Genomic DNA, 12,985 nt, shown 5'->3' on the forward strand with positions numbered 1-12,985 from the left:
ATATATATATATATATATATATATATATATATAAATATAACAGATATACAGTGCGCCAAATGACAAGTCTTAATTGTTCCTTTGATACCAGCAAGGTTGTAGATATAGGCAGCCGGATTCCTTATAGCACTAGTGGTATTGAAGCCGCGCGTCTTCCTTCTGTTAACCCGATCTCCACAGGTACAGAATTATCTACAAATCAAACAAAGAGTTTTGTTTCGTTGTAACCAACTTTCGTTGTAACCTGACTAAGTTGGTTACAACGAAACGTGTATAGGATTGGACTTAACTGTGGTTTCGAGCTACGGACTGGCAAGTCATGCTTAGTACAATTTTATGTGCTTTTTTACAAGAAAATTTCTGGTACGTGTATTTGCAAAATATTTTTTACCATGAAAGTCTAATGTTGCACTATGGAAGCGGCCCTCTTTGTTTGATTTGTATATATATATATATATATATATATATATATATATATATATATATATATACAAGTTAACCCGTGCATGATACTCATGCATTCTAGTCAAATCAAGCTACTTAAGGTGTTAAAAAGGTTCTTGTCATGCATTTGGGGCTAGGCCAGGCCTCCTCAGGGGAAGAGCGTTACTTCCCGACGTAAGCGCCCTTTTTTAACGTGGTTTTGTCCACATGTCACCACCTCATTATTCATCTTCATCGTCCTTAATATCCATCGTCTTACTGTTCTAAAACCTCTCGATACACAACGTTTCTGCTAAACACCTTATCGCTGTGCTCAATCAGTCTTCCTTGAAGGGCAGTATTCATAACCTGCACTTTCACATCACTGCTTCTCCGTACTCGTGAAAATGCGACATACAATTGTCCATGACCAAAGACAGGCTCTGGTAAATAAATACCCACACGGTCAAGTGTTTGACCCTGTGACTTGTTATTGGTCATAGCAAATGCCGCTTTCAAAGGGAACTGCCGCCGTCTTAGCTTAAACGGCAGTCCTGTTTCGGATGGACATAAGTCAGTCCGAGGTATCATCACCTTCTCTCCTTCAGCAGAGCCAGTCAAAACTTCTGCTTGTATCACATTCGTTTTCAGTGCTGTCACTACTAATCGCATGCCATTGCACAGTCCTCTCTTAACATTCAGATTTCTCAATAGCATAATAATGCTTCCAACTTTCAATCTTAATCTGTGCCTTGGCATTCCGGAAGGAGTCAAGAGTTTGAGCCCTCAACTCGTAAATTTAGCCTTTACTACCCCTCCCACGGGGGGAAGGGGGATGATGGAAGTTAACTGACTTCACTATTAATAATTTTTTTGTCAAATAATGTCAGTATACCAAATTTCAGGTCAATTGGATGAGCCCTTGCTGAGAAAATAGTTTTTTCCACACACACACTAACACACGCCGCTAGGGTTATATATATTAGATATGTATATATATGTATATATATATATATATATATATATATATATATATATATATAGTTCCTCCTTGTTTTTGGCTGGTCATATTTTGAATACCCTTATTTTATTTATATGGAACCTCAGACTCACCAGAAGTTTTTTCGGATAAAATTTGCATTAATAACGAGTTCATTCCTTCGTTTTTATTAAAAAAAATATACAAAAATAAATAGAAATATTGTGCACAAGTGCAACATATATACACATGTTTACTGGGTTTTCGGACAACCAAGCTAGGCATAGAAGATGGTCTTTGTTAAGTGTTTTTTTTTCAACTCTCCTTGGTACTTGGATTTTATACATTATGTATCATATGCAAAAATGTCTGGCTAATAAAATATTTATAGGATAATGATGCCATGACCCTCCTACAGTATATGACACATATAAAAAATGTATTTGATTCCTATGGCTCAAAACTCCATCACTAGATGACATCAGTTAACTTACTCTGTTCATTTGTAAACTGTTAGAAAGAAATGCTGTTTTGCAGCACAAACCCTCACATATATGTAGCATACTTCCCTACTTTTTAAATCTGTACTCCAGGAGATCGGAGTACAGATCATGTGACAGAAGGTAGGAGGGGGTGTGACGACGTCATTGCGTCACTATATCCCAGAAATTATATACATAAATTCAAGGCATTGAATAGTGGGGGCGGGGCTTAATGACATGATTAAGCCACGCCCCTCGCTATTCAGTGCCGTAAATTTCAGCATTTTACAGGGTTCCGGAGGTTCGGCTACTCTTATGGGAGTCCGGGGGACTGCCCGAAATTCAGGAGCCTCCCCGGAATTTCCAGGAGAATAGGAGAAAGTATGAAATGTAGCCAGTTCGATATGCAGACTAGTCTGCAGCACAGGTGCCAGATCACCTGTAATTAATTAGAGGAGCAATCAAAACCTAGCTTGTTACGTGGGATGTGGGCTTGAGGACTCGCATTCAGAAACATTACTTTAGGGAATAAATGAGACTATTTAATGGATAATGTTTAGAAACATATTAGCAATTCATTTGTGAGAGGATTTGCTAAAGAAATTAGCTGAAGTGTGTAATTTTCTTTTGCAGAAATTGAAGGATTAGTTGTACATACAGCCTAATTCTCATTGTAAGGTGTAGTGTGGAACTAGTAATTACAGATCCATTGTCTGAACCCTTTACGGAATGCTATCCTATCTCCCGAGAATGTAATCTGTATCCATAACAGTACAGTGATCCATGATTTTCTGACATGAGAACATGACAATTATTTCATGGTCATTTTTATAGAGAGACCTAATTAGCATATTAAAATTGTGCATAATATTATGGATGAATGCATACAGATCTGTGTGCCTACACTGATCATGGTGATGATTGAACCACACCTCCTATGTGCACGATTATCAGTTTGCAAGGTGGGACTCATCTACACCGCATGAGCAAGTGAATCTTAAGCATTAAACACACTTTACTGTCACACTTGTCTCACTTTCCTGTGCTTTATTCACATCATTACCTGATAGTAAGGGGAAATCAGGGTTAATTTCAGGGCTGGAGTGAAGTGGTGATAAAGTAGAGGTGCTCATTTTGACTTTTAGGGGGAAATTTAATTCCCACTAATGTGCCTCCGGATCCCATAGAGGTGCACAGGAAAATCTGTGATGTCAGGTGCGTAATACCTGGACATGGGCACAGCCAGACGTTGCCGGGATTTCTGATAGCTTATTGCATGGAATTGAATTCTCTTATATGTCATAATTTTAAGTTCACTTATAATATTACATATCCAATGAATAATATTATGTTTATTTTTAAAGCTACATTTTTTTTGTTATTGCTTTGAGTGGAATTCACTAACTATGGTATTTATTTAATTTTAGCTATTATTATGTTACAACAGATCCGGCATGTTACACAGTATTTATTGATTTTTGTCATCACTACAGGATGTTTGTATGAATTCCTAAATAGAAAGTGTTACAATTCAATTCTCAGTTTTCTAACACTTTCCCACTTACTTTACAATGTAAACAGCATGAGTTGCATGAATAAAGTTTCTTTCTCTGCTTCTCTCTTACTTTCCATGGTGGTGTTGGATAAATGCAGAACCCTTTTTTGCCACTTCTACTGTCATGCACATTGTCCATCCAACGTACTACAGGGGTATTGTCTTTCTTATTATTACTATGTGGTAGATAATACTGTGTGTTTCTCTGTCTAGTAGATCTCCTAGTAATGCACAAACACATTGCATGCAGAGTATTAATAAGGCACACTACAGGCTAAATACACCAAAAGAAGTAAAGCTCACCTAGAGCAAGATTGCTAATGTCACTTAGCCCTGCAGACATCTTTTATTGTGTATCTCGCTTAAGAAGAGCATTTCTTCATTTTGTGAAATTAGGTCCTGTTTATCAAGTTTGTGAAATACTTGTCTAGATAACTGCCACTGTGGCATAGAATGAAATGTTTGTGAGTTGTAAGATGGAAACAGCATATAAATTGTCTTCAGTGACACTGTTGGAATATTGCATTTTACATATATTCTTAATATTTATTGCAGTTCGTTAGGCGGTTTCAGTGCTTGAAAAATTAAGATATACCAAATTTTAATCAACTTTACAACTTAATAATACTGATTTATTAATTCTGATTCATTTTTGAGTAGTGTAGGGACTGGCAAGATCAAATGTGTCTTCCATATACTTGGCCTGTTTAACATTTATTGCAATATAAGGAAGTAAGAATCCATGCCTAGATACACAAATTAACATTTTAAATTCTGAAATGTCTAATCTAAACATTTTACTATGTATGGTGCAGAGGGTTAAGTGTCTTTCTGCATGACATTTCCATCAATAGTGCACAAATTATCAAGAACTCCAGTTAAATACTGGCAGATCATTTTAGATCACATAAGAATAGCCTTTACTAATCTGAATACTTGTATATATCATATAAGGTACATCTTATTACATGGGTAGAAACAATGAAGGAAAAAGTCAAATATTCCAATGTGATCAATTCATTATTAATAGAGACCACCATATAAAGATTCATGATGATTTATAGTAAGATTTAAATAAAATTTTTATTATCATTAATTGATCCTATTGAGATTTCAGTTTTTCTGTGTAGTGTCTGCAGTATGCATGTTTGCGTAATTACTTTTAATGTATATTTGCGTTATTGAATGGAACTAACTACAAAGGGATTATTGGCAAGTTTGTAAAATGAATGATTATCTGTTTAAAGACAAGTCCTTGCCTCATAATTTATATAAAGCACAAACTACAGAGCCATCATACATAGTACCAGCTCTTAAGTTTGACATTAAGTTTGCATGCAGTCCTTTGTAGACACGTCTTAATTTTTGGAGAGAGTAAACCAAATCCCGTTTCGCTGTGTTTTTCACCTTTTACACTAGCCCAATGTTACTAACCGTTGTATGTAAACAAACCCAACCCACCTGGGTCAGATGACTCTTGCTGAATATGTTCCATGATGGAATGCATAACTATTATTAGAACACACCTAGGTATGAAGATGACTTCATAAAAGCGATTTGTTTTCCAACAATTTGGAACACTCTTTCTCCAGAAATTGAGCACTAAATAGACATGCATGTTTCCAATGTAGAACCCTTGGTGTATATTTAATTTGTTTCTTCTCACTTGATGTTCAGCTCAGCCAGTCATTCCACTGATCAAGAATGTCACTGCTGCGGAAACATCAGCCACTATCCTTTGGAATTTTGAGAATCCAGATGTCAAGCTCTATATTAAATATGTAGAAATGAGTAAGGATCAGTTTCATTAACAATTATCACACTTAGGTTTAGCTATTAAAACAAACACCACTTTAAATATGGGACAAGCAGAATAGTACATTCAAGCTAAGGATATTTATATAATAGTTAAGAATTGCACCCAAAAGTTAAAATATTGTATTGGGTGGTTTTAGTATGAGATAAAATCTAAATAAAGTTACCCGGAGTGCATCCTAAACCCAATCTGCTGGGTCCCAAAAGCCTTTAACATTGGAACACTTCTCTGCTGTATACTAATGCCACTCACCTCATTCAAACAGCATGGAGGATTGCATCAAAAATAACATTTCCTGTTTAAATACAGTGAGTGATATTACTGTTAAAGGTTTTGGTACCTCAGTTGATCAGATGAACAGTGCACCCTAGCCAAGTAAAACTCCAGACTTACATATTGAGCCACTCAAAACTAAATTTTAATTTCCGTAACTCCTTATTATTTGTAACCTATTACTAACATAGTGATAACGTGCAAATCTGTATAAGAGTCATGAAAAATGTTCTTCTTAATTCATGATGTCCAGGCTATTATTGTGGACTGGTCATCTAAGTTTAGTTTTTTCGATTCAGTAGTGTAAATGTATATTTCAGGCTATATAGTGATTTGGTTTCTTTAGTACTAGTGGTGGTGAAAATGTGCACCAGTCTGTTGTAGCCAATCAGCAATAAGCTTGAATTTATCTATTGATTAAATACAAATTTGATATTAGAGGTGACTGCAGATTTTAGTAAATATACTATTTGTCCCTCACCTCCTCTTGAGTGAAAGCACCTCCAAAATGCCATGATATAGCATTCAAAGGGCGAGAAAAAAATGATTTAATAGACATTGTACAATTAAAAAAATGCTTTCTAATTTTGGGATTTTGAGTAGAACACAGAAAAGATCATTACAATGTTAATTGTTCTTAACTCTATTATCTGCACGTTTAATTATGTAATACTTTTAAGGATGTTGATTTAATATTGTTTTTCTATGTTGTGGTTTAATAGCCAGTAGAACTGCTTAAAGCTCTCCTTGCATGTTACTGTACTGCAAATGATCAGAACCTCCTAGAACTAGATATGGATAGATCATAAAATATGTTATTTCCGTGTTGTCTGAAATTCTTCTAGGCAAAGAAGACTGGAAAGAGGAATTTGTAAATGGTACTCGGAGCGTCTTTGTATTAAAAGGTTTATCTCCTGGAACATCATATAAAGTTCGGGTTTATTCTGATGATCACACAGATATGTATTCAGAAGAAACATTTCAGACAGGTCCAGGTGAGGCATTTGTGCAACTCATGTGCCTCACATAATTCTCTCTCATTTCTGAGGGGAGACTAAACCACTATTTATATTAGCTTTGTGTTGGCAGGACATCAGTGGAACGGGAAGTGGCCACCCCCAGATTTTAATTTTGATGTTTTAGATGCTGTGTGTAAAAGTGTGAATAAAGTAATTTACAAAGTGCAAAATGCGCGTCTCCTGTAACGCAATGCCATCAGTGTTTGTTTGTTCTTTACTGAGAAGTGCAGGCTGGTTGGTGGCAAAACTCACCATCGTCTGAATAGAGGAACCGGAGGGTTCAGTTGTATTTCGGTAAGTCCGGGCTAGGAGCATGATTGCGCATGGATATGCGCTCACTTGTTAAAATGAGATTTCATTTTGCAGGAAGCAGTTATTAAAATGATATTGAAAAAAAGGTAAATTTAAGGGGGAGATGGGATTACTGATGGCCAATAAACTTGTTTCTTTCAAATCCACAGGATTTATTTGACACATGAGACTGATCAAATAGAATGTTAGGGGAAAAAGTGAAGATTTTAAATTAGTGAGAGAGTGATCATAAAGTGGTAGCTGAATGGATAGTGAAGTGACATTTCACTCTTTTCACTATGCACATTCCCAATTGGAAATGCAAAAACATTTATTATTGTTTATTTATAAAGCACCAACACATTGCACGATAATATTTGTATTTCAGATCAGCCCCTGTCCAATTGGAGCTTACAGTTTAAATTCCCTAACACACAAGTACCAGAGTTCATTTTAGTCAGCAGACAATTAACCTACCAGCTCAGGTTAGGAATGAAACTTATGAACCCACTGTTATGAGAGATCAGTGCTAACCACAGTCCCCCTCAAGTGGTCGATTGATTTCTTCATCATCATCATTTATTTATATAGCACCACTAATTCCGCAGCACTGTACAGAGAACTCACACCAGTTCCTGCCCCATTGGAGCTTACAGTCTAAATTCCCTAACATACACAGACAGACAGAGAGACTAGGGTCAATTTGATAGCAGCCAAGTAACCTACTAGTATGTTTTTGAGTTATGAGAGGAAACTGGAGCACCCGGAGGAAACCCAAACACGTGGAGAACATACAAACTCCACACATATAGGCCATGGTCGGGAATCGAGCTCATGACCCCAGTGCTGTGAGGCAGAAGTGCTAACCACTAATCCTCCGTGCTGCTCGGGCAGTTCCCATAAACGGGACGTAAGTGTGCACCTATGAATGCACTAGGTGGACAAAGAGGCAAATAGAAAAGCCCTGTGTTTCCATATGTTTTCCACTTTCTTAAGTGACCTTTATTATGTGTATGTCATGAATTAATAGAAACCACAATGCTTGGCCATATCCATTGTGTAATAATATCCCCTTTACAGTACTTTTTTATTTATTGTTTTAAAAGAAACAAGCCAGAATGTCTGCTTGTTAGTTTGATATAGTAGTGATACCACTGTTCCCAGGTCTGTTTAGTAAACACTTAAAAACACATCTGAAAGATACATGTTTTGGGGTAAGGAATTCTTGTTAGAAAATGTGTGCTAGTATAGCTTGAGCTATTGAAACAGCTTTGAAGTGGAAAAGGATTGTAAAAATGTACTTTTATCAAAAGAATCTGTTTCAAAGGATAATAATGGGTTTTAATGGTTCAAATAGGATTGTTATCTATTAGGTTGCAAGTTACTAGTATAACTAGTTGCCGAGTTACTGAAGGTTTGAGAACTGAGATCAATGTTTAGAACCTATAAGAAAATCTTATGATTTGTCATCCAAGAGGTATCTGCATGAAGCCATTTGTTTATCAGGGTACATGAGGAGGGATTTAATAAGGACATGTAAATTGTCTTTTATCTGCATTGCTGAATTGCAAATATTGCTGAAATGTCTTAGGGATCTGTTTATGGATAAGATAAAATAAAATTTCTCCCGCATAATTATCAAAGTATCAAAGCTTCCAGGACATTGTTAGCTGGGGGTGCCCACAGAAAAAAATGCTTTTTTATTATTATTATTATTAATATTATTTCTAAAGCATTTTTCCTTTTTTTAATATTTTTTTTGGGGAGTTTTTTAAGCATTTTATTTTAAATAGAAATGTATTATTTGTTTTTAGGGAATCTGATCTTGAAGCCCAAGTTCTGGCTTCCAGTTTCAGACATAAATCACAGCGAGTGAAAATTTTCTATCTCTATGATAAGCAGTGATAGAAAATCTTCATAACATTGGGAGCCTTATAAATAGACTCATAAAGAAATAGCAACATTTTAGCGAAAACACTAATCGCTATGCTCCCAAAGAGTAAAGCAGTGAACACTGGACAAATCACACATAAGCAGTGATAATGTTATAGCAAATACACCAAGCTAAAGTAATTTGCAAACAGCATATATGTGCTCAGGATATTTACTAAATCTTGTTGAATTGTACTATCTGCTAAGAGCAAAGATGAACACTTCATTTTTGTATTATTAAATAAGGCTGAAAGTGTCTTAAGGCTCTTTTGTTTTTTTTGTTTAGTTCTGTAATGCATGTAAATAATATATATTTCCCAAACAATTTGATATTTAACTCATTATATACAGTATACATGGCACAAGAGAGATTGATTTTTTTTTATTCCACCAACAGTTGGATATCTTTTATTTAGTAGATCTATCTAGAGCAGTTGCTAGACCTTTCATTAAGGGGTGCCACAGACCCTTGTGCCCAGCGTGCATTGTTGTACAGTTTTATTCATATTTGTACACAGATTCCCTTTTAATAGCTAATCTTGTATAACTAACCAATCATTTTTATTTTCATTATAATATACTAATTAGTGCTAATATACTATGAATATATATCTCCCAAGTGTTCTCACAGGAGGTGTGCAAGTGTACTGTATTTTTCTGTGTGTGAAGATTTCTGTGGCATGCACTGGGTGTAATACGTTTTAGAAACCGGCTTTGGCATAATATTTAGATTTTTTGCAATACAGGAACGATATGGCTTCTGATTGATGGCTTTCTTGTTATCTGAGACACCGCATACAAACCTCTGCCATACATATCATATTTCAGAGCATGCAGTAAGATTGTGATTTGACAGATGTCATGCAGTAAGGCTATCACTCATAATTCATGGCATGCAGTATTGTTTTCTGTACGCATACTGTCATATAACTGTCTTGGTATTTACATATGGCGAGTTAACTTAACCTACAGTTTCCATAGTAAATCTATGTGGTTCACAGAATAAGCTTATGGAAGAGTTAACTTAAGCTATAGTTTAAGCAAACATGCAGAACAACACATTTCCACAAATTAGTTGGTAGAAGCTGTATATAGGAATCTTGTTTCATTTCGGTTCATTCCACACACATTGTTTGGTGCAATATATGTGTGGAATATATATGCTAGTGATTTATTCATTGATTGGTGATTGATGTAAACACAGTACTGTCATACTGACATCAACCATTTAGGTGGAGAGTGCAGTCATTTTATTTAAGGTGGAGCAGGAACTTTTTGCAAAAATACATTTAAACCAAAGCTTTCTCCTCTTTGAATTATCTAGCAAGTGACAATCAAAGGTTATAATATTCTGATTGCTCAGCACTTGGTTTTAACACAACCACGTTCAAAATAGCTTAGACATAGACACAAGAAATAAGCCCCACACAATAGAGAAATGCTTCCTACTCATACAGTACATTGAGGACTAATTGGACCCATTTCTGTCTATAGGTGTTCACTGGGTTTGGGATTAATAAAGAATAAAATGCAGCAGACTAGTGACATACGTATAATACTCCACTGCTCAAGTTATCACACAGCCCAGACAGCTATTGGTCGCATAGGATTACTGTTTGTTGACATGTCCTGAAAACATCACATTTAGGAATGGAAACCACTGAAAGTATATGTAACATGTATGTTCCTTGTACATGGCTGTAACCCACAATCTTTAATGAAATAATACATGTCAGTCAGAGATGTCATAATTTTGAAATTTGACAGTAAGTGGTTCTCTGTTTTGTTTAAAGCATGCCGAATTTGTGTTTACATTGCATGTGTATGTATATGTGTGTGTGTGTGTGTATATAGATATAGATAGATAGATTTAGTGACCAGGGACCTAATGTGCAGCATGTATATTGGAATGGAGCCCATAGGTCACATGATTGTACATGAATGTGCTAGATTATTGTGCATTCCATTTAGTGGGCTACACACAATAAGATATTTTAATAGCGAATACTTTCCTATTATAAATGTGTTAATAAACAATAACTACATGTTCTGTACGGAATGTGCCTTCACTGTCTACAGGAACTGGCCATTGACTTGATATGTGAATTGATAGTGTGTCCTAGAGTGTACACTAAAACAAATCCTTAAAACAATTATAATTGTAACTGTCATCTCATTTTCTGGACTGATCTTTTGTAATCTTCTCGGTTATCCCAGATACAATCTGTAACTCTTGCTATGTACTATATATCTCAATGTCTCCCTCTCATTTTTCAGCCATGGCCAGTCGGCAAGTTGACATTGCTACGCAGGGATGGTTTATTGGTCTAATGTGTGCAGTGGCCCTCCTTATTTTGGTTTTGTTGATTGTTTGTTTTATCCGAAGAAATAAAGGTGGAAAATATCCAGGTAAGGCCTGAATGCAGCAAGTATGTTACATAAACTGTTGTAACTGTGAGATATGGATATAATTCTATCCTTTACATAAATTATACTACAAATACATGCAAACATAACTCGGGTTCCTCTCTGGAACACTCAGACAGCAATCCCCATTAGATGGTGGAAAATTACCATGGATCAGTACAATGTACAACTAAAGCAATGTGCCTGACCATTCTGCTACCTGAAATGACAACTGAAATGGTTTTGTTTATTTTTGTTTGTTGTAATGACCTATTCCGCAACCAGCCTCCTGCAGAGTCATTTTTGGCATATTTCTTTAAATGAATTTTTATAACTTTAGCAGTTTTGTAAGATGCAAAAGTAAGAAAAAGGGGGACAGTGGGTTCAAGAAGTAATGAAGGAGACAGGAAGAAAAATGGAAACAGGGAAACTGTTACGGCGGGGAGAAAGGAATAGGTAAGATTAACAGCACATGTATCAATCTCAACCATGATAACACAAGAACAATATATATCATTGTCAATATCAGACTGGGCCGATGACTTTCTAACCCCATCCAATGGGCAACATTGCTACACTTTCAATCCAGCACCTCATTGTCATCTCCATCTACAAATAGCTTTCCCACAAATGTTTTCTTTTCCTTTGATTAGCTGACCAATTAGCACATCTGTAGTGTATTCCTAAATTAGACTGACTACATCTTAGTTTCATTCTATGGGGAGACGTATGTGGGGTTAGACGTGTGTGATTTCTGCACTAAGTGGGATTTTCTCACAAAGTGGACGAAAATGCACAGTTAGACAACACAGTTGGACAAACATTGGACTACATTTGACTTGATTTAACTCCCAGCAATAAGCAACATCTGCCACAGCCTATTTCTGCACTACTTGTCTATTTATATGGAATACTGCTAAGAGGTAATTCTTAAAATATCCTTGCTTTTTGCTTTTACCCCTTTTTTCACAATGTTTCACAAATTGCTTTTCTTAGTCTCATTTCATGGCATGATCTTTAGGACTGTGTCATCTTTCACCCCTCCACCAACACACAAATTTGTTCATATTGCACATGCATTACTCCACTCACCTCTATTTAACACCCATGAACTGTTATCCTATTTATTATCTCTAACAAGTACAGCCTCCACCTGTCGCCAGAAAATAAAAGGCCACACATCTTACAATCCCCTTGCCTATCTTTCGCTCACTCTGCTTCTATTAGCTGGTGATATATCACCTAATCCAGGTCCCCCACACTCCTCACACACACATACATCAGAACACTACCGTTCTATAGCAAACCTCAAACACATCACCTGTCTACCCTCTCTTCCCAAGTCCTTTAAATGTGCCCTTTAGAATGCACGATCTGTTTGTAACAAACTTACCTCCGTTCATGATCTCTTCCTCTCAAAAAACCTCAACCTTCTGGCAATAACAGAAACATGGCTCATGCAATCAGACACTGCCTCACCTGCAGCACTTTCACATGGTGGCCTCCATCTCACCCACACCTCCAGACCTGAAGGCAGACAAGGAGGTGGGGTTGGACTACTTCTCTCCCCACAGTGCACATACACAGTTCTACCAAATGTCCCATCACTCACGTTCACATCTTTTGAAGTACATGCTATTCGCATTTTTAATCCATTCTCCCTACGTGTTGCGGTGATCTATCGTCCCCCTGGAGCACACCAACAATTTATTGAGGATTTCTCTGCATGGCTCCCTCACTTCTTATCTTCAGACATCCCCACCATCATCATGGGTGACTTCAACATCCCCATTGATAACCCACCTTCCA

The 12,985-nt window shown here is 36.4% G+C and overlaps 1 protein-coding gene across 13 annotated transcripts in view; it reads left to right on the plus strand.

Annotated features, from left to right (window-relative positions):
- NRCAM (neuronal cell adhesion molecule) overlaps positions 1 to 12,985 on the plus strand; it is a 200,955-nt gene that overhangs the window by 172,305 nt on the left and 15,665 nt on the right. For 5 of the 13 annotated variants that reach the window (XM_075209044.1, XM_075209042.1, XM_075209046.1 and 2 more), the window contains 3 exons: positions 5,117 to 5,230; positions 6,374 to 6,523; positions 11,048 to 11,179. In XM_075209044.1, the coding sequence (XP_075065145.1) occupies positions 5,117 to 5,230; positions 6,374 to 6,523; positions 11,048 to 11,179 (396 nt within the window). Of the gene's footprint in view, positions 1 to 3,537; positions 3,595 to 5,116; positions 5,231 to 6,373; positions 6,524 to 11,047; positions 11,180 to 12,985 lie in introns of all 13 variants that reach the window. The other 8 variants (XM_075209052.1, XM_075209053.1, XM_075209054.1 and 5 more) reach the window with 3 other exon arrangements.

This window comes from Mixophyes fleayi, chromosome 4 (genome assembly GCF_038048845.1).
Source record: "Mixophyes fleayi isolate aMixFle1 chromosome 4, aMixFle1.hap1, whole genome shotgun sequence".
In the NCBI taxonomy this organism is placed as follows: domain Eukaryota; kingdom Metazoa; phylum Chordata; class Amphibia; order Anura; family Limnodynastidae; genus Mixophyes; species Mixophyes fleayi.